General features: G+C 41.4%; 1 protein-coding gene across 3 annotated transcripts in view; it reads right to left on the minus strand.

Moving 5' to 3' along the window:
- The window catches only part of CECR2 (CECR2 histone acetyl-lysine reader), a 113,549-nt gene extending 90,348 nt beyond the window's left edge, over positions 1 to 23,201 (minus strand). For all 3 annotated transcript variants that reach the window (XR_014012083.1, XR_014012084.1, XM_081209785.1), the window contains exon 1: positions 22,526 to 23,201. Coding sequence is in view for 1 of the 3 variants with exons in the window: in XM_081209785.1 (XP_081065911.1) it covers positions 22,526 to 22,762 (237 nt within the window). In the remaining 2 variants the exon portion in view is untranslated. The remainder of the gene's footprint in view (positions 1 to 22,525) is intronic.
- Positions 23,202 to 23,327: the final 126 nt, after the last annotated feature.

Genomic DNA, 23,327 nt, shown 5'->3' on the forward strand with positions numbered 1-23,327 from the left:
ATCACACTGTTGACTTGTGTTAAGCTTGAGGTCTACGAAGACCCCTAGATCCTTTTCATATGTATTACTGGCAAACCAGGTGTCCCCCATCTTGTGCAGCTGGTTCTTCCTGTCCAAGTTTTGAACTTTACACTTGTCCCTATTGAAATTCATCTTGTTAGTTTTGGCCCACTTATTCAATCTGTTAATATCATATTGAATCCTGATTCTGTATTCTGAAGCAGTAGTCACCCCTCCCAGTTTGGTGTTATCTGCAGATTTGATAAGCTTCCCCTCAATTCCTTCTTCCAAGTTGTTTATAAAGACATTGAGCAACAACAGGCCCAGGGCAGAAGTCTGTGGCACCCCGCTTGTCACTTTTTTCCAGGATGATGAGGAACCGTTAGTGAGCACTCTTTGGGTTCAGCCAGTCAGCCAGCTACAAATCCACCTAACAGTGACCTTGTCCAGCCCACATTTTACCAGCTTCTCTGCAAGAATAGCATGGGGGACTTTGTTGTTGTTGTTAACAATAATAATAATTCTCCAATCTCAATCTATGATAAAAACTTAATAAACCATGGGCATTTGGAGCAGGGGAATCCCCACATATTTAAGGCAAACAAATGCATGCATAATTTGCCTAATTTATTCCAGTCACAGAATTGGAGTTTTCTAGGTGCAGAACTATAATCTACTATCTCATTCCTCCCTCTTCTTGCATAGCATAATTCCCAAACCTAGGGCAAAGCCAGTGAATAAACCTATTAAGTATATGGGGCATGACTGCCACCCATGTGGGAAAGGAGTTATACAAAGCCATTATAGCACTCAGAAGGAAGCCAGAAAACAGACCTCTCCACGCCCCCTGCCCCGCATGCCATTCGCTCTCTCATGTCATACAGTGTTATTTCCAGCCTGAGGGAAAGTGCAAATCAGCAGCTGTCACACTGAGGCAGGGTCTCAGTGCGCCCTCCTCCTCTGTCTTTCACCAGGGATTTTGGATCTAAATGACCCATTACAGTTTTAACACAGCTGCAAGAAGTGGGACACTTCTACACAGCATGACTGAGTGGTTGGGGGTGGGGAGTGGAGGAAGGGGAAGGGGCAGAAGAGAAAAAGACAACGCTTCATCTTCTCCAGAGACACTAGTTCTATACAGCTCATCTTGCTGACTGATATTTCCCAGCCTTGTCCCTAACATTTACATCAGAAAAGTATATGTGATCAGTCCATGTAAACAGCTTAGGTTCCTAGTAATACTAGGTTATCAATCCATATTTTACAGAGTGTTTCTAAATAATGCTCTCTCAACATCTCATGCCAAATACTTGGTGGGCCTCAATTCTAAAATCACTGACCCACAAGTCAGTCCCCAAAAGATCAATAGTCTGGATCCAAAAGCTCACTTCAAAAACAGAAACCACTTCTGTTCACAAATCAGGGACGAGGGGCTACTATTTTTCCCCAAATGAAGCACCTGTGCCCCTCAACATCCAACAGTTCCTCAACTCTGATTTGCATTTTTAAGAGGGCATGGAAGGATTAGATGGGAGCAACAGCTCATGCAGCAGGGACTATGGTATTCGGATCCATGCCACTGTAGCTTATACACATACCAGTGTTAAACTTCTTCCTCCACTACTGCTCAGAAATGTAGGGTGCTGAGGAGCAATTAACTCTGGGCTTAACTGCATGTTCGGAGGCTACAAATAACTGACTATCCTTGCAGACTCAGGCCACATCATGCAAAGCTTTTAAGCAGCTAGCTATCACATAGCTAGGCTATTTGTCATGTGAATCCAACCAGCAATACGCTGAACAAGGCTAAATGAGATCTAAGGAAGCAACATTCTCATTAATTCAGAAAAGGAAATACATACACTAATATTTCATCCCTTAAATTGTGTTATCAAAATATATGTTATTAAGTATATAGACTGACATAGCCTATTACTGATGTCTAAGAAATTCAAAAGACATCCATATTAGGACAGCACAATAAAAGCCAGAAAATCACAGCTCAGTGTTAGTAAGTTCATCCTTCTCACCTACCAAAGCGTTTCATTTTCACATATCTATTATGGAAACAATGAGGATTAATCAGCACAATTCTGTCCCTGAGGTCCTTCACACATGACCCTGATGTATGAGTTTGTGGGTCACAAAATTGACAGGAGTGAACCATAAGCTGGTGTGTCTTTCTCACAACACACAGAACATTCAATGGCCTGTTCTGCATGTAACACTAAGCACGGTTTATTTAACAAACCAAGTTAACCACTAGTTGTCCCAAAGATGACAAACCATGGCTTGTCTTTCCAAAATTGTATTTGTTTTCTAGCTGCTCTTACCTTGGGCCTTTGTAGCTTAGTGAGTGTCAGGGGTGGCCAAACCATGGCTAAGGAAGGGTGTTGGGACACACATAATGCCAAACCAAACCAAACCACCAAAGTTCATAAGCCAACAACAAACCATGGCTTCAGATCATGGACTGTTGGCAATAAACAAAGCATACTTAAACTACTTAGCAAGAGTCTGCACATAACTCTAAGACAGAGTTGAATAAAGCATGACTTACCAGTATGCATGAACCAAGCAGATACATGCATTGACTACACAAGTAAGCCTTAATGCATAATCCATCCACCCTTAAAAAGGGGTGGTGGGCCTTGTTTTATTATAAGACTTTTATGTGTAGTTAGAGAGACCAGCAGCCTTACACACCTGGCCTCTCTAAATAAACCTGTTCAGAATTTCTATTCAGAAAAACCTTACCCTTCCTTGTAAAACAGCAACAAATATCACAAAGTAAGGCTCACAGTGCCTTTAGATTTCATATGCAAACTAGTATGTCAACAAACACCTCTGTGTTTGTATGAGTGGCAATGCTGTTTTATTCTCAGTTATGAAATTCAAACAGGCTATTTCATTATCAGCTTACCTAGCCTCAGACTTCCTATGTGTGGATATGCTAGAAAGCTAATTCACCATTTTTATTTTGGAAAACTTTTCAAAACACAAGTCTGAGCTTCTAGAGGGGAAGCAGGAAACAAATGTAACCAACAAATAAAAGTTACACTGCAAGGCTGGGAAAACAGTTGCCATTAATTCCTCTATTATCTTTTAACAATATTCACATAAGGAGGTAATAGGAAAACTACTGTAGATTATCTCTACTCATCAGACAGTAGACACAAATAAATGTGATACATTAATAAAACATGGAAGAGAGGCAACAGCATTTATTTCACACTCAAAGACACCTTGGCACTACAAAAGGGTAAGAGAGGAACTTCTACCACCTTTTCTTCAACACAGAGAGTTTGAGGGCCCATCCATGAACAAGATCAATAGCAAACAACTAACCTCATAGTCACAAACTTTATGGATTTGTCTTTTGATTCATGCCTACTTTACAAGTATCAGAGACTAATTGGTGTTTTATAATATATATTTTATTCACACATCTATACAGGCTGGCTATAGGTGGAGGTTTCACAGCTTAAACCAATTCAAACAGAAATTCTCTCCAATTCGGTTTCACTGGGGTGGGGTTGTGCAGCAGCAGCATCCAGCCCCCAAGAAATCCTACAGCTCTGATCTTTTTCTCAGATTGTCTCAATGTAACCTTCAGCTTCTTCATAAACAGCTGGATAATAACTTCCTGTGCAGGGAGGGGGAAGCAAGGAAGAAAGACATATCCCCAACCAGGATGATGGGGATATGAGAACTGCAGGAGAAAGACATGCAAATAAAGCTAAATTATGATTTAGGATTACATTCAAACATGTTATTTGGCCAACCAAATATGAATTATCAGATTTACAATGCCTCAAAGTATCGTCAATTAGCTAGGAACATGATCAACAGCAACCACTATTACACTGCTCCTCAATATGCAACTGGTACTAGCAATAGTAAAGCTGAGGACTCCAGACTGCATATTTAGAGACAGGGTACCACTAAAGCCAGTGTGACAAAACAAAAAAACAAGTAAAAAATATACAACATTAGGAAATGAAAGACGGATACAAGAATCTTGGAAACAAAATGATTTATTCTTCTAAAGATTCCCACTATAGCTCCCAACAGCATAATTTATCCAATATATAAATTAAAAGATAATATGACACTAATGCATTGTTACAACTGTCCATGAAGAAAACACATTTAAAAATAAGAGATCTCCAAGCTCCTTTGATCCTTTCCAAATGTCAATTATTTTAAATGTAAAGCATCCTGCAATGCACTGTAATTAAAACAGACAAACCCAGATCATTAGTCTCAAGGTTTATTTAATTAACATTCAGCAGCACAAACTACGGTTTCCTACTGATGTATGGGATTCCATCCTATCCAATTACTTGATTCTATATCCTGTTGCATAACTAAGAAATACCTAGATAACATAAAAGTAAATGAAAAAGGAACTCCTGAAAGTCTAATATTGTTCACCCTGGGAATACCAGGTAATACAAACAACAACAATACATCAAGTTAAAAAGATTATTATGTTTTTTTAACCAACTTGTACCATTTATTTCTGGAAAAAACCAGATCTACACATATAGAAGAATAAGATGGTATAATGGTCTATCATATAGTCCTTGCCTGCACAATGTGACCAAAGCAAAATACACCACATCATGCATGTATGATGCCAAACCTTTAAGAACCTGCTGGTTGTGACAGTTCAGCAGGTAGCAAAAACAAGCATGATTTACAGCACCATCATGTACATATTATCACTTTAGAAACAAGTCCCATCAAGCACAATGAAGCTTACTCTCAAGTAAGTGGGTATGGAATTGTAGCCTGATTCTTTAGGCTGTGTTAAGCTATTATAAGGCTGCTACTTTATCCCTTTCCTTTAGTAAACACATATCTTGTCCCAACCAAACCCTACACAAAGAATGGTCAAATACCAGAACAGCATACAGATCTGGACAGCCAGTGTAGCAAACAAATCAGAGATGAAGGAAAAACTTTAGTTTCCAGATGCCAGAGACACTGTTGTCACAACTTTTTGGTTCATTGTGAAATGTTAGCTATCTCCAGCATTCTCATTTCCCTTACAAATTGAATTATTACATGGGGGGGCGAGTCAGAGAAAAGATCTGTGCAAACTTGCAGGGTGTTTGTTTGTTTTTTGCTTTTTTTTAAAGAAATTTCTTGGCCTTAACCTTGATTCTTCAATCAGAGTTTCTACATAGAATGGCCAAAAGCAAATGCATTTTTACGGAGATAATCTCTCTAACAAACATATACCCCTACATGTAGTAGATAGGTAGCCGTGTTGGTCTGCCATAGTCAAAGTAAAAAAAAATTATTATTTTTTCTTCCAAAAAAATTATTTTTTTTTCTTCAGATCTGAAGAAGTGTGCATGCACACGAAAGCTCATACCAAGAACTAACTTAGTTGGTCTTTAAGGTGCTACTGGAAGAAAAAAAAAATTTTTTTTTTACTTTGAATATACCCCTACAGTTTCTCAAGCTATGAAATCCAAAAAGACATTCTTCACTGTTTCTTATGCAACTGTTATACACAGGACTACCATTAATGGTTTAGGTCATTCTGACAATTTGAAATAAAATCAACTCCACAGTAGAATTCTAACTCTTCTTAAATCCAGTTGTTCCAAAGTACAATTTCTACCATATCTTCTTAAAGTAACTTTACTTTTGAAAAGTAAAATTGAATGAAAAATGCACAACTTCAGAATGGTGTTTGTATTCTGGCAACTTTGAGTAACAAACAAGATCCGGTAATAATCATCAATTTGCTTAGCAAGTGTTCTGTCTCTTTAAACAAGGGATTTATAATAATCATCAATTTGCTTAGCAAGTGTTCTGTCTCTTTAAACAAGGGATTTAAGGAAACTGCCTAATTACAGAGGTACCCCACCTAGCATAATCTGCTAACTTACCCACTTTGCAAAGGAACCAAAAAGGAACTGGCCACAATAGAAAGGAGACTTGCTACAGTGAATAGATCTGTTAAATTAACACATTTTCTGTCAACCAAATCAGCTGCCTCTAGTGCCATTGTTATTGAAACAATGGAGACCCAAGGAATGGCAGCCATTAAAAGGAACAAGTCTACTGAAAAGGATACACTCTAAGGCAAAGGGTTTGTGTGTTTAACTGGATTCTGTACTGTAGGGAAGAAGGCTAGGCTGCATTTGCATTGTTCTCACACTCAAAAGCAGATGCAAGTGATGGTGCTGTTAATGAGGAAATTAAAAAAATTCTATCCTTCAAATGCCTTTTATAACAAAACTTTAAATCTGTATTTCTAATATATTTCTAAGATATTATTTCCTATTTTTTCAAAGCTATTCCCTCTTAACTATGAAAGCATCTATAGACATCATGAAGGGTAGATTTCCCCCCTCCTCTATACCCCACCATACAGGGACTGAACAGATGCCAGGCGTGGAGTGGCACCAATACACAATGCCATGTGGGGAAGAAGAGAAAGCCTAAGTATTAGGCTTGCTCAGTACACAAAGTTGGACTGCTTTAACCCAATACATTATTTTTGCATTGAATTAGGGCTTGTCCAGAGTTTTGCTGCAGCAGTTGCTTAATGCTTATAATGGAACCAAAACACACACATCGTTTTGCTGAAAAATATTTCCACAAGTACATTTTACATTTCAGCTTAGTAAACTTGAGATTCTTTGCCATGGCTTGAATTTCATTCTGAAATTTGAGTAATGGCACCCATCATCTCTCCCTACCAAATCCAAAGAGTTTCCCTCAGCCATTGCAGCTACTATTATTAAATTAAGACTCAGATTGAAAGGAAAACTCACCTCACAACAGTGCAGCACATAACACAGATATCATTTGTTTATTTGATATATTGCCCATCCTTCATTGTAAGTGCTTAAAAGCCTAAATGATTTAGGCCTGCAAATAATTGAAATGCCTCTTCCTTCCCTATTGGCCCTCCTAGGTGTTAAGGTTAGCAGAGGTGTAGTTTCACCTCCCTCAAAAGTTGTGGGGTGGCTCAGGAGAGGGCATGCCCTATGGCAGCCCCTAAGCTGTGCAATTCCCTCCCAACAGAGGTGTGTCTGGCTTCTTTACTATACCATTTTCAATTAATGCTGAAGACACACCACTTTTACCCTAATCTTTGACACCTGAGATGTGTGTTCTCAGGCCACACCCTACTACTGTGACTATTCTGTTTTAACTGTTTTAATTCGGCATTTTAAATTATTGTAATGCACTCTGCAACCTGCTGCTGAAGGGCAGGTAATAAATTAAAAATAATAATAAGATCCTTGGGTAGGTCACAACAATTTAAAAGACAACATTAAAAACAGTTTAAAACAAATTACAATCATGATAGAGTAATGCCCTAAAACACATATATCTGAAATGTCAAAGGCCAGATAAAGAAACGCATCTTTAGCATAAAATGAAAACTGTATAATGAAGGTGTAATTTCACCTATCATCTGAAAACAACTAATGTGGAGGTTTGTTGTATTTGTTGTATCAGGAGGGAGTTCCATAAATGGGGTGCTGCCACAGAGAATGTCCTGTCTCATGTCACTATCTTGCCTGCCACACCAGCTGACAGGATCAGATATCAAGAAAAGTATCCAGGCACTAGGTCACTTGGGCTTTGTACTAGCAACTCCTTGAATTGGGCCTGGGAGCTTATTGGCAGCCAGACAATGAATGCTATGGGACTGAAATAATCTCCAAACACCACCTTCTGAAATCATCTCCCCAGACTGGTGTGGAAGAACTGAAAAACAGTACTTCTAAGCAAGTTCCATTGTGTTCAGCAATGATTACTCCCTGATAAATGTGTGTTAAGATTGCAGCCACAAACACTTTTCCAAACAATGCAGATCAAACACATAACCCATCTCAGAATGCCATAAACTACTATCATGTTCCACAATTGCACAAAATACTCCCAACTTAAAACAAGACTCAGTACATTTTCTCTGCACCACTCACCACTCAGTTTGATTTCCCCACCAACACCACCACTCTCCTTTCCACCTAACCTATCGTCTCCTTCACAGAAACCTACTGTGATGGTGGGAAGACTCTTGGGTTTATATGTGAAAACCCAAGTTCATATCAATACTCAGCCATGAGGAAAATATATAAAACAGTGGTTTTCAACCAGTGTGCCATGGTACCCTGGAGTGCCTTGAATGATGGTCAGGGGTGGTGGGGGCAAGAATGGCCTCTGTCCCTCTTTCCTTCCCTCCCTCCCTTTGATGCCCTTCTGCATCTCCGCCTCCCAAAGACTTGAGCAGCTTTTTATTGCAGCAGCCCCAGCTACAAGCTCTGCAGGCAAATAGTTTGGAAACTGCAGCTGGTGCAGAATTCTGTGGCTCAGTTGCTCACAAGGGCAAAAAGGGTTGAGCAAATTACACCGATCCTGGCCCAACTTCACTGGCTGCCAGTTAGTTTCCAGGCAAAATTCAAAGCGCTGGTTTTGACTATACAACCTTAAACAACTCAGGACTGGAAATACCACAAGGATAACCTCTCCTCATATGAACCAACTCGGACCCTGCAATAATCATCTGAGGTCCTTTTTGTGTGTGTCCACGTCATGAGAGGTCCAGAGGGTGTCAACATGAGAATGGGCCTTTTCTGCAGTGGCTCCCCATTTATAGAATGCTCTCGCCAGGAGGCTCACCTGGTGCCTTCATTACAAATATTTAGGAGCCAGACGATAACATACCTCTGTAACCAGGACTTTGGCTGATTAAACAATCTGTTTGTGAGAGGGGAGTTACTGGTTTTGTTTTGTTATATATTTTGTATTTCCATTTTGCTTCTTTATGCTGTATACCACCCTGTGATCTTCACTTGAAGGGTGGTATACAAATTTAATAGATAATAAATAAAGCCTCCAGTCCAAACTGGTCACTACTCCAAGCACTTTCAATATATGAAGATGCCGGAGAGCCCCTAAAAGTGGGCAGCATCATGGAAGAAAGTGAAGTTAGTGTCTGCAATGTGTACATTCCCTTATTCCAATTCCCCCTGCCCCGCCACATTTCTTCCATGCATCAAAGTGAGGGAATGGTAAATACCCATTTGTGAAACTGTGCCACTCAGGTTTTGAGCTAGATTAGAAGCTTGCTGTTCACCTTGCTCCAAACCTCAGTGATCTAAGCTCAGTATTATGGGGTGGAAAGTTCCCAAATGTGTACTCTCGCACACAGCTTGTACCAAGATATACATGGCCGACTTGGAACATTGCTACCTATATTTCTGTCCTCAAAGGCCTCTCCGCTACTTAACATCTTTATCATTTTAACCCATGGAAACCTGGCTAATCCTAAGAAATTCAATTAAATATTAAATTTCTTCAACCCCATTATCAACCAAAGCCTAGATTAGACATTGGGGAAAGTTCACTTTCTAGCTATCACAGAGCAACTTATACCAAAAACCCATCAATCGCAACACACATCTGCATGCTTCCAGCTCCTTCTCCAGAGAGAACCACACAAATCCATCATCTACAGCCAAGCCCTATCATATAGCCATATTTGTTCCACTTCCTAAAACAGATCCATGCCCAAATTATTTCTGTCAGACATACTTAAAACTACAATGCTTACCCATATAAAGAGATAGTTTGGCAAAACCAGACTGGTATCCAGGAATAATCTCCTTCAGGACTTTCCCAGGAGAGAGAGAGAAAGAGAGAACATCCCTCCTTGTTACTACCCCGTTAAAATATTTTCAAAATATCACCAGTGAACTACAGCCCAAATATGGACTACAGCCCAAATATGACAATACTATCCTCACACAGGCTTTGGGTGCTAGGCATGTATGTTCTCTCTTACCACCAGCCTCCAGATAAAGGTTATTTACCAGCAAGAAGCCTATCTAACACAAGCCTATCTAACACCAACACAGACCCAAGTTGCAAACTCAGTGATGCAGCTGCTGCAAGCTCAATGATGCAGCTCTGTCCCTGCTACAAGACTAATATTATCAGGGGTTCATTCACCTTCTCATTCTCCAATGTGATATATGCCAACAGTGTCTTTCTGCTGCCAACACAGGACACAAGCTTAACACAAAAAATTGGTTTCCCAGAAACCAGTGGAAAAACATTTCATTAGCCTGGGCACTCTGCTGCTGACCTCAAATTTACCATAATTAAACAAAAAGAGGTAAATGGGAGGCACTAGTGTGAAGCTGTGGAATTAGACTTCATCAGCAGATTTGATTCCATTCAATTTGAACTTTACCAGAACTCTTTCTTCCCAAATACAAACATTACATTAGCACAGCTAAGAATGCTTAGCAGCAGAAGTCTCCTGCCTGTCCCACCTCCTCTTGCCAATTTCAGGCAAGATTGTGTCCATTTGGGGCAATATCACAACTGAAATTGATGCAATCTTGCCTGAAATCAGCAGATATGGTGGCAGCGCTTCTCCACCAGTGGCAGAAGTGGCAAGGCACACAGCGAAGGTAGGTGGTGTCAGCAGGAGTAAGTATGATGCTGGTGGGGCAGCAGCAGTGACGGGTGACTTTTCATTTTCATTTCATTTCAACCTGCGGTCGGTGCTTAGCCATTCCATTAGGTCAGGCATGTCCAACAGGTTGATCATTATCTACTGATTGATCAGGGGGTGTCCCTGGTCGATCCTTGAACCCCCCGTTACTTTTCTAAGAAAAAAGGGGGAAAAGCTCAACAATTCTGGTCAGTCCTCCAATGACAATGGGTACATCACTGCCAGTTTTTTTTTACTGTGAGTAGATTGCAGTCTCTTGGGAGTTGGACATGCCTGCATTAGGTTATAGGAGAGGAGGGAGAGAGATTGGCCTGCAGTTCTCTATCAGCTCTGTTGAGAAACCAACAACTTATTGTAAGCCAGAGGGCAGGAACTGTTTTATAACTGACATTTGATTTTTCAATGACTTTTGGAGCCATTTTCAGTTGAAGAGATGAATAAAAATGTTTCAAATAAATAAATCTTATTATCACAGAGACTGCTATTGTGAATGAGCGGCTTTATTCTTATCTTGCATATATTTGGGCGCTGCATAGAAATGTCATAGACACAATTTCATGGCCTTTTCACCCACTGTTTATACCCCCCCAATATATATGTCTGCCAACCAAGGATAACACTTTATGCTTCTGATAAACTCTAGTCCATGAAAGCATATGTCATAATAAATCTGTTCATACTGAAAGTGCTATAACTCTCGTTGTTTATACTGACATAAGAAGCATCAAAATGGTTGAGGACTGAAGTCGTACAAGCTGAAGAAAGAGTAGAATAGGCAAGAGCAATGGGTCAGCAAAGTTTTATGGTAAAAATATGCTGTGTTTCAATATTGATACTGGAGGGGACAGGTAGAAGGAACTAGTTGGGAAGGAGATATTACCACCAAAGGCAATCCACAAGTGATATTGTTTTCACTGGAGACCAAGACTTAACTTGTGTTCCCCAGAAGACAGACTGCTGGCACAGTCTTGGATATCATTTCCAGTTTCTCAGCTAGATTAATAGGCTGTTCATATCTTTTCAATATGCTGGTACTTTGAAGTGTTCAGTTGTGGAGCTGCCTCGGAGATATACATATATGAAAAATAAATGTATAATATTATTGCACATGCAACTCCCTCATGTCCCACTGAACTTTTGACCTGGTCAATACTGAGCCACCTCCTCCCCTCCAAACCACAGCTGCGAAGTCTTGAAAAGAAGAACCCTGAGCCTTGTCAGGCAGCTGCCTCTGCTGAAGCCAGCATGGGGGCTTGGCTGTTCAACACGCTCTTCTCATAACAATGCCCAGAGCCTGGCCTGATGGATGCACTGCTTTATCTGAGCCAAACGGCTCTGTAAATCCACTCCCCTTCTTCAGCCTCTCATTACGCAATGATCCAAGAAAAAGAAAATGAAACATCTGCTTCCCAGATTCTGAGGCATACAGCTGTTGGTGGCACCCCACATCTGGAAGCATCACTTTCTTCCAGTCTAGTAAGCACAAGGTTGTAGACTGACAATGAAAAAGAGAGTTCAGGTTGCAGTGCTGAAAACCAAAGTTTTTTTCAAGTAACTTCCATGAAGAGATCTATAAAAGTTCAGACCACAGTAAAGTTCTCTTCTGTTCTTTTAGCACCACTGATTACCCCAATTCAAGCAGAGCTTATAGGCTTGCATAGATTCAGGTCTGGTAAAAATTCCAAGTGCCCTGGATATTAAGGCACCTAAAAAATGGAAATATTTACTCAGTGCCATGCAAGGCCATCATTTAAAAATGTGGTGTTGATATTCAGGCATTTGAAATATTTTATTAACTCTGTTAGACATTCCCATTATTTTGGCATGTACAGTTTTTAAAAATTCAGGCGGAAAGTTTTTACGCCAAATTCCAATTGCTTATGCACTACCAAGGATCTCTAGCTGATGTGAAATTCAGAACTTTTGTGAAATACAGAATATTTCCTTCTCTTTAGGACTTGTTTTCTGAAGGACTGTAAGATCCCAGTGAACACCAAGCATATGGGCCACTCCAAGGTTTAGGATGGTGACATTCTAATACTTTCATTTCTCTTATTTATAAATAGCACTGGAAACAAATCAGTTTCTTGCACCATTACTCAATAATCTTCAACTAGCAGTTGTTCCACCCAACTATGAGACTGCATGGCCCACTCCCATCAATTTCGCTAGGACCAATATTATTTGGTTCTCAGCTCCCAGAACTGACTCTTCTCTCTCATTGGCCACTGAAACAGTAATGTAACTGGATAATTTGTACTCTTTTTCTTTTGCAGCACATCTATTAGATTAAAAACTTGAAGGCAGAGGTTCTATTGTTTTCCTAACTTGGTACAACAACTGGCAAACTTTCTTTTTTTTTAAAAAACAACACCTCTCTGTTAAGTATTTGTTATGTTCTAGATTCTATGTTATTAAGCACTTTATAAATAGTAATAATAACACATTCTTTCCCCTTCTGACACTACTCATCATTAGCATTATTTGTTGATTAAAAAACACAAAACTTCACAATGGGGTGCAGTACAAATATGTTATATTATTTCTGGATCCAGATATGACTCAGTGCCGGACTGAAAACCATACATGGCAACTCTCACTATGAAGAGAGAACCTGGAAAATCATTAGCTAATTGTTTTGTGGACATATCAAAACTCAGGCTGACCTGGAAAAAGAAATGTGCATTGTGGGCCAAAAAAGGATCATGAAGGTTTCTCCAGCAATGTTAGGTAAAAGATAATGTCAAGTTCTTGCATTTCTTGCTGCAGCTCATAGAGCTCAGGAAGCTTGGCCCTTAGAAACATCTGGGACTTGGCAAGGCCATTAACCAAATTAGGTTTGCAATAATGAGGCAGATATTGTCCATCATTATTTATTTTATTATTAATATTTAAAGGTATTAAGAAATCTTGTCATCTCATAAAACATCAGGGAAATGTACAGCAATACAGTAAACTCACAACTTACACACATTTAACTTTTGTGCATTCAGGTTTATGAGCCTGGCCAAAAAAAGGGGGGTTAAATGGCAGCGGAAAGGAGGTAGGCATTGGGGGGGGGCACTTTGGCAATCCCACCTGCCATTGCAGCCAGTGCATTTTGACTATACACAATTTTTGTTTTAGGTGCTATCCCCAGAACATAATCCCCAAATAAGTTGCATGCTTACTGTATGTAATCAATAAAAATGAGAATAATAAATAAAAACAGTACAAAATAATCATTAACTGATTTTAAACAGCTTGCATTGGCCTATCAGCAGTGAAAAATAAAAAATAAAGAGTCTTCAAGAGATACCTGAATGTCAAAGGCCAGGATGCTTGCCGAATCCCTACTGGAAGAGCATTCCATAGCATGGGACAGGTGACACTAAATGCCCAGCTTCTGGTTGAGACCAATCAGGCCTCTGTAACATGGAAGACAACTAACAGTGCTCCTCTGAATGATCTCAGTGATTGAGCTGGGATAGAAAGGCTCTGGTGGTCCATAAGGTATCCTGGACAAGTTGTTCAGGGCTTTATATATCAACACAAGAACCTTGAATCTTGTGTGGTAGCTTTTGAGCAGCCAGTAAAAAGGTATGTTACCAGAGGTGGCCACCTGCCTCCATCAGCAATCTAGCCACTACCTAATGAATTCTGTACTAGCTGGAGCTTCAGGCCCAGGCCAAAGGGCAGCCACACAGATTACATTACAGCCTCAAGGTTACCAATGCATGGACTATGCAAGATATCCCAATCAAGATACAGCTGGCATAACAGACAAAGCTGGTAAAAGGCAGTCCTAGTCACTGGTCAGTTAGGCAGCTAATGACACATATGTATCCAGGAATATCCACTCTTCAGAGGGAGTGCAACCTGAACAGGCTACTTACTGACCTATCTTCGAGACATGGGAAGCACAGAGCTTCTGCTTTCCCAAGAATGAAATTCAGTTTACTGGCCCTCATCTAATCTACCACTGCATTAAGGCACTGATCCAGAGCTTGCACAGCCTCTCCTGATCCAGATATTATGGAGAGACAGAGCTGTATGTCAGGCATAGGCAAACTCGGGCCTCCAGATGTTTTGGGACTACAACTCCCATCAGCCCTGACCACTGTGACCACTGGTCCTGTTAGCTAGGGCTGATGGGAGTTGTAGTTCCAAAACATCTGGAGGCCCGAGTTTGCCTATGCCTGCTGTATGTCATCAGTGTACTGATGGCACCATGCTTCAAAGCCTTTAATGACCACCTTCTTACAAATGCTAGAGAGCATTGCGTACAAAATGGTGCCCTGCAGAAACCCATCCCATACAGTTGATCTAGGAGTGGTCAATGGTATCAAAGGCCACTGAGAGATCAAGTAAGTATAATAGTGTCATTTGATATTGTTATCCATCAGGGTGATCAATTCTGATGCAGTTTCCAAACCAGGCCTAAACACAAATATAAATAATCAGTGTCATCCAGAAGCACTTGCAGTTGCTCCACACATTCCTTTTCCACCTCCCTCCCAAAGGAGAATATATTTAATTTCTGACAGAAGAAATACATAGGGCTGCAATGTAAATTACATTAGTCAAATAATTTCAACTGAATACCTAATAGCTAACTGTTTTATAACAACTGTTAAACTAATGCCTCCCCTCTTGCTCGCTCTTCTAGTGATGATGTACATCCAGCAACTCAATTTCCTGTGTAACTCATACTGAAAGCAGAAGTAACTCCAAGCATGGAATTTGGAATGCACAGTACATTATCTCTGTGTATCAACAGACAGAATATGAGGAGGAAAAGGAACAAACCCAGCCAAAATATATCCTTCCTTCCTGTTCGTTATTCTTGTTAATCAGCTTTTTATCCTAAACATGTACCTGTGCCCTGTTCTTCCTGGAAAGGGGGATCAGAACCTTGGCCATGGTTTTTTAAATAATAGTTTAAGTCTCTTCAACTACGTCAATACAGCAGTACCCCAGGTTACATACGCTTCAGGGTACAGACTCCGCTAACCCAGAAATAGTGCTTCAGGTTAAGAACTTTGCTTCAGGATGAGAACAAAAATCGTGCTCCGGTGGCATGGAAGCAGCAGGAGGCCCCATTAGCTAAAGTGGTGCTTCAGGTTAAGAACAAACCTCCGGAACAAATTAAGTACCTAACCCAAGGTACCAATGTAGTGATAATTACTGTCTAACATTTGACAAGTCTGTTGCCTAATCTTCAAGATGTATACTTCTAACAACATAAAAGTGAGAATTAATCCAATAAATTGTTGATGTGCCAAGGCATATGATAGTTTCAAGACTGCCATCCAAACTGAAGGGGCTAAAGCTTCAGTTCAAAGCACACTTAACAGGAAGTTTTACAGAACACAGAGAAGCTTACTCTTGAATAAAATGAACAGGATCAGACTGTAAAACATGCTGCCTATGCTCTTTTGCATTTTCAGCACTGAAATTACCTAGAAGAGAAGGAATAATGGCTGTGCCAATAAGGGCCATAGAAATTTTCTGTCTATCTGCTGTATCAGCTATGCCAAAGTATCCACAAAGACAAGACTGTTAAGGAGTTTGTCATCTGAAAAACCGTAGAAGCAGAAATAACTCAGAGGCTGTGAATGAAAGGATAACAACAGGAGGACTCAAAGAAGGAACTTTTGGAAACTCAAGGCAGTAGAAACATAAGATGATTGGATCCCATCGAACTTGAAGCATGGGAAGCCCCAACAAAAATTATAATTTGGCAAAATATTTGGACTTTATGATATGTATTTGTATAATTTGGAATATTTAATGTGATTGGATTGGATTGTTAAAATGGAAAACTTAATAAAAATTATTATACATATAAAAAAAGAAAAACTGTAGAAGCAGAAACAGTCCAAGTTCAGGAGCAAGTGTATGTTACACATTTGTGCTGCCCAAGCTCTATGTGAAGCTTCATTATTTTTTTAGCTGTGGCATCTGAAGCAAGGTGGTGAAGAACTGTTTCCATGGGGCCTGGAAAGACCATACGCATCCATCAGGCCTGCTGGTCCTGTGCCAGGACCACCTTCTAGGTAAGGAGATGGGTTTGAGTAATGTCAGCTTCTGCCATTGACTCAATAAATTTACAGGGTTAAAACAAATGTGTTTCTTGTGTTTGTTACACAACACTGAAAATACAGGCATCAACAAAAGGCTGAAATTAAAGTTACTAAAAAAAGAACATGGCAGACACAATTAGTAGTCTAGAGATGATTTTGTTGTTAGAATGGGTTCTTGCTCTTCCTTCAATGTCTATATTAAACAGCCCTCACCTTTCCCTGTTCCCTCCCCATATATATATATATATACACACATCATCCCCTATTTCTGAGAATATAGTTTGACCTCAAGTATGACAAGCTTCAGGTAGAATGGGGACATATATCCTGTGCCCCAAGCCAGATGTGGTCATGGGACTGCCACTTAGATGGAGGCATAACTGCCGGTACTATGGAATGCCATTCAATGGAAAATCCACAGTGACACTAAGGTGGATCCTCTAGGGAAAAAATCTGCATGTCAAAAGAGAAACAAAAGAAGAGGAGAATGTCAAAAACACTAAAGAGACCATCATGCTAAGCCTTTAGATATAAAGTGCTCAGCATCCAAAGCTAGTGTAAATGGTTGGGTTATCACCCAAACATTGGTCATTCTATTTAACTCTGCTTCTGTCTGTCAAATGTTCATAACCTCTTGTATTATAGAAATCTCTAAGGACCACTTCATATAACTGTGGCACCACAACAAATAGAAAAGCTACTGAACATAACAAATATACAAAGTGGTTAAGAGCGGTAGCCACGTAATCTGGGGAACTGGGTTCGCGTCTCCGCTCCTCCACATGCAGCTGCTGGGTGACCTTGGGCCAGTCACACTTCTCTGAAGTCTCTCAGCCCCACTCACCTCACAGAGTGTTTGTTGTGGGGGAGGAAGGGAAAGGAGATTGTTAGCCGCTTTGAGACTCCTGAAGGGGAGTGAAAGGCGGGATATCAAATCCAAACTCTTCTTCTTCTTCTTCTTCTTCATCGATTCAATGAGTAAATCCACTATCAGCTTCACATGTTCATTATGGTTAAAATAAAAAAAATCCTTCCAGTAGCACCTTAAAGACCAACTAAGTTAGTTCTTGGTATGAGCTTTCATGTGCATGCACACTTCTTCAGATACGAAGTGCATGCACACGAAAGCTCATACCAAGAACTAACTTAGTTGGTCTTTAAGGTGCTACTGGAAGGAATTTCTTTATTTTGACTATGGCAGACCAACACGGCTACCTACCTGTAACTGGAATCATTATGGTTAAGTCATTGGAGCTTACAAGTCCTTGCAAAGTGATAAAATGTTTGAGTATATAATCAATAAAATCACTCTTTGCCAATATTTTCAATGTCTTTAATAAATACCACATTTAATATAAATATTCCTAAGAGTAAAAAAGTGCTTCATTCAAATGTTGTTTAACATAAATGGGGTGGGGGAGAGATTTCAGGGGAAAAAACTTTTTATTGACATCCCTCTTCCTATGATGGAGAAAATCATACAAATTGCTCTGTGCAAAATGCTTCTCTCCTGACACCTGTAGCCATAGTAGAGAGTTGCAAAAGGGGAAAGTGCTGTCCACAGCTGTAATCCCTGTGGTAGATGAAAACAATGCTGAAGGATATTCCAGACTTTTTATCACTTTACTGGCCCTTTGTTCCTGTCCAACTATAGCACAAAAGTACAAATGGTTGCACCCTCAGCAGTCCATGTTGTGAAGAGTCACAAGAGATTCAATGTACAAGCAATGATGTCAAGTAGAAGCTTTGACATTTATTTTGTCAGCCTCCTTTCTGAAGTTTGAACCTATATGGGACTCCCATGTCTAGAGGGGAAATGGAATTCACCAACCTACCCTGCAGTGTTTCTCTACCTTCCATCTATCTTTTTACCATCTGTCCTGTCTATAGATTTTCCAGGAAGGGGGGGGGGCTGCACATTCCCAACAGGCTCTTCCTACCCCTTCCTACTCTTCCATTTCCCCCAGATGTGACCCCATTTAGAAGCCATTGCATAAAGTTTATGCAATTGTGCCTCTGTCTCACTTATTTTCAGTGATAACAAACTTCTATTTCATGTCCCACCAAAAAAAGAAAAGAGATTCTTATACCCTTTTAACTTCTTGCCAAATAATAGTCTACTCTAAATGAACATGTTAAAAATATAGAGGGAGGAGTTTGGGGAGGGAAAATCAAACACAGCATGACACAAAATCAGAACTTCTTCCCCATCCCCCAAAAGAGGAGGCAGTTGCTCCTCCAGACCATATTAAATGTTTACATTTGACAAGCACCTTCTAGAAACTGAAGTCCAAACTCACTTTTGAAGCAAACCAGATGCTAATTTGGGCTTCCAAAGGTGAAAGGCTAGTGCAATTGCCTTTTATCATTGTAAATTCAAGATCTTTCCCCCTTGCTTCATGTGCTTGGCAAGAGAACCTCCTCTTGAGAGTCTACATCAATAGGTGGGGGAGGGGCCCTCTTTGATAAGGAACTCCATCACTGGGAGATCCTTCCTCCTTTCAAAAATTTAGCACTGCATAAGGGATTCTCTCCAAAATTAACATCCTTCAAAGAGTTTTAAGAATTCTCACATGCTGTTGAACTGAACATCTTTAGAAAGGTGCCTTGCTAACCTTTGAAAATCAGAGGCATCTCATTGCAATTCCTAACCCTCCTAGAATGAATCTAGCTAAAAGGAAGATTAAAGACACATAAATATAATCTTGACGTGCCTCCTCCCATTTGTACCATTCACATCCAAAATATTCAGCACAGTACTGTGGTGACAATTATTCAAAATAATAGCAGGCACACTTAAGCACATTCATAGGAAAGACCTGTGCATGTCTAATTGTTGGGCTGTGATTGATGGTCAGTCACACCTACAAAATGTATTAGATCAGAAGATGGAATGCATTGTGAAAATTAGTCACAAGATTCTGCTACAGTGAATAGGTGTTAGTGGCAGTGCAAATTCATCCCAAATTTATATTGTGCTCCCTACAAAAGTATTTAGAAACTGAATCACTAATAGTATATACCTCTTAAAGGGTTGCTTTGAACCAACAATTCTCAAAAGTTCAGTACAGAATTATGAATACATGCATGCTTCCGTCAGTAGGTTGAAGAATCGCATCCCCTGCCTTAGAAATGGCCAGTGTCCAACAAGACACAGCAATTAACAACCTGAGGGCAAGTGACATTTTAAAAAGGGGAAAAAGTGAACAGATTCTTTATTATTCCTTCAGGGAGCAATGTAACTTATACTCATTTCTGTCTAGCTAGCTTCCACCCTGCTTTCCTCAAGTTTTCAGTCAAGAATGATACTTGTATAGGTCACAAAAGACCAAACTCCTCCTAGCACTGCCACCATTTTGAGTAGTGAATGTGTGTTCTATAATTCCAAAGTGCTGTCCATTACATACATATTTTATAGAATCATAGAATTGTACAGGGTCATCTAGTCCAACCACCTCCGATGCAGGAATCTCAACTAAAAGCATCCATGTCAGATGGCCATCCAGCTTCTGCTTAAAAATCAACAGTGAAGGAGAGTCCACCACCTTCTGAAGTATTATAATACTTAGCAGGATAGAAATGCTTCAGCTGATATGACAGTCTGCAATGTTAAAGTAGCAATATCCCAGTTTCTAATAGGCTTCTAAAGATCTTTACATGTCGACACACATCCTTTTCATTTGTTTTCCAAATCCTGCATCGCAGTAATAATTGAACAGCAGTACCAACCCACCCTTTTAGACATCACACCCCAACTACTTAATATTTCACGTTTGCAATTTCCCTTAGACTCTCTTAGACTGGAAATCAACCTCTGGTTCTTGGCAAGAACAGTCTTTGATGTACACTTTAAAGTTTGAAAGAGCATCAGAGGCACCAAAGTTGTTACATCTGCTATAAACAGATGGCAAACCCCAGGTTTAATCACATTGGCCTAAGCTGCTTAGGATCTTGGGAGTATGAGCCAGAGCCTCTGGGAGGTCTGTTGTGGGTACAATCTCTCTTTCTTTCTCTCTCTCTCTCTCTCTCTCACTCACTCACACACCACGTTCTTCCATCTGATCTCATTATCCATATTTATTGAATTCTACAACACACCACAAGAAGGAGTAAGGTCACCGCCTCAAGTTGCTGCACTTTTATCTGTAACATTCAACACTGAAAAAGTACATAGCATTGTATTTTAAGGGTGTGCACTGAAACAAACGGGTGAGCAACTACTTCAAAAAACCCATTGTAATACTGAACTGATTGACAAAATACCCCAAATTCCAGAAAAGGGTCACTAAAAACTATAAAACTGAGAGACAAGTGTCGCTTTCTAATTGTGGCAATATAGTAGCATCAAAGTATTTTTCTGCCAATTGCATGATTATCCGTTTACTGAACCTGAGCCCTATGAACTAAGCAGATTTCCGAACTTTATTTGAATTAATGTAAACTTGCTGCCACTCTTTAAACAGAATAGATCCAAACTCCTGAGAATACTGAAAATGAGTGGAGAATGGGGGGGCTGAACACACACACACACCCTTCTGGATTGTCACAAAGCTCAGAGCTCGATTGTCACAAAGCCCCAGGGCAGCATGTGGTACCTCCATCACAAGCAGACAGAAGTAAAACTCCATTCTCTCCTACTCATCCTTTCCCTGAAGGGATAATGGCAGCAAAACAACAAACTCTTCCAAGCTATCCGTCAGGGCCACCAAAGGAGGGGGGAGGGAGAGGAAGGACAGAGATCAGCACTGTCCTTTCCTTTCCTACGAGGACTGGGGGATCTAACAGTCTCTTTCCTTCCTCCCTTGACCAATATGGGAGCTTGGGGAAAGGGAGAGGGCAACAAAAGGGGTGTTTTTAGAATTAGGAACAACCTCCCCCCAGTTTACTGGTGAGTAGACGGGTAAAACAATACGTTCGAGGTAATAGACTGACGGAGCCCGTTTTGGTTTAGCAGTGTTTGTAGCAATTCAGATCGGTCTTGATTCAGTCCTCCACCGGTCTCGCACACTTCGGGTCCTGGTGGAACTGGCAAGGACGGATCCCGACCAACCCACCCACCCCTCCTTCCTTGGTTTTGCAAAGACTCTCTTAATCACGGCTGTTATCTTCCCAGGGGGAAGGATTGTGAAGGCTGGTGTGGTCATCATCCCCACCCCCACCACTCATTTGTTAGATACCCTCGATACGTACAAAAATTAAGAGGTGAAAAACAAAACAAACATGTACTTTGTCGCAGTTCTCCATCTATGTGTAACTAATTCTGCCGCCACCCCTTGCCCTCCAGCAACTGCACGTCCTCCGATTCATCAATCGCTAAATGTACTTTGGAGACCAAGCATGCACCAGCCATTTCAGTGCAACCGTGAATATTTACTCAGAAGTAAGTCCTACTAGCTTCAACGGGGCTTACTCCAAGATAAGTGAGAGAAGGATGGCAAAGCCACCTAGGAAGGGTTAAGAGCATGATTGCCGGCACTTTTAAAAATGAAATTAATAATATTTTTTTAAAGAAATCCGTTAGAACGGGTGAAAACATTCAGCCAACATCCCTTTCTGGAGAAGGATCAATATCGAACTCGCCGAACAAAACTCTCTTGTCTTAAAAGAAAATTGGGCAGACAATAACAAGTAGGGGGTGGGCGGGTCGCAGTTGTTCTCTCTCTCTCTCTCTCTCTCTCTCTCACACACACACACACACACACACACACACACACACACACACACACAGCACACTGACCCTAAAAGCCTTCCGGCTAAGGAGAGCGAGAGAAGGAAGGCAAAACAGAGGCGAGCGGAGTTATTGTCCCGTCCCATCCCTTCTCCTCCTCGAGGGGGAGGCGGGGCCGCCGGATCGATCGGCCGGTCCCATTTATCGACCGAGCGGGTCCCTCTCTCTTTTCCACTTCATCTTTTAATGTTATTATTATTATTATTATTATTTCGGAGCTCGACTCACCTCGATCTCGAAGTCGGGCAGTCGGAAAGCGGTCCTGAAGAGGGAGCAGAAGTGAGCGATGGCCGGCACTTCCCACCAGGAGCGCAGCTCGCTCAAGAGACCGGCCGCCGCCGCCGTCCCCTCCGGATCTCCGCTCGCGGCTGCCGAAGCGGCAGAAGCAGCAGTAGCAGCCGCCGAGACCACCACCACTCCTCCTCCTCCGCCGCCACCACAACCACCGTCCTCCTCCGGGCACATCGCCCCTTTCCCCAGCGCCCCTCAGAGACCGCTGCTTTGCCGGTGTCCGCCGCGAGAGAGACGGGGGTGGGTCTCCTCCTTTTCCTCCCCACCCCGACCGAAAGGACTCTCTTTTTCTCTCTCTCTCGCCCTCAGCCTCTCTCAGCAGCCGCAGCTGCCCCCTCCGCGCCGACTCCTCCGCATGGGGCTTGTCCGGGCTGGCGCCTCCTCAGCCGCCGCCTCCTGCTCCTCCTCCCTCGCCTGCTCGCGGGTCTCTAAGGCAGGCGGGGGCGGCGCTGCTGCTGGAGGCTGCCGCCACACGGACCCATCTTCCACCTTCACCTCAGGTCGCCGCTACTGCCCCGTCCATACAATGTATATTTGTAGATATTATTTTATATATATATAAAAGGAGAAGGAGAAACTGCGCTTCAACCAGCCGGGGAAACAGATGGGGCTTAGGAAGGGGGGGGAAGGGCGCTGAGGGCGGGTGAGAGCGACTCGTGCGGATGCGATGCGAGGAGGGTGGCGACGACGGGGGGACGGTTGTCGCGCGCGCGACGGTGAGAGGCGGGGTCCGAAAGGA

This window comes from Podarcis bocagei, assembly GCF_964188305.1.
Source record: "Podarcis bocagei genome assembly, chromosome: 10".
In the NCBI taxonomy this organism is placed as follows: domain Eukaryota; kingdom Metazoa; phylum Chordata; class Lepidosauria; order Squamata; family Lacertidae; genus Podarcis; species Podarcis bocagei.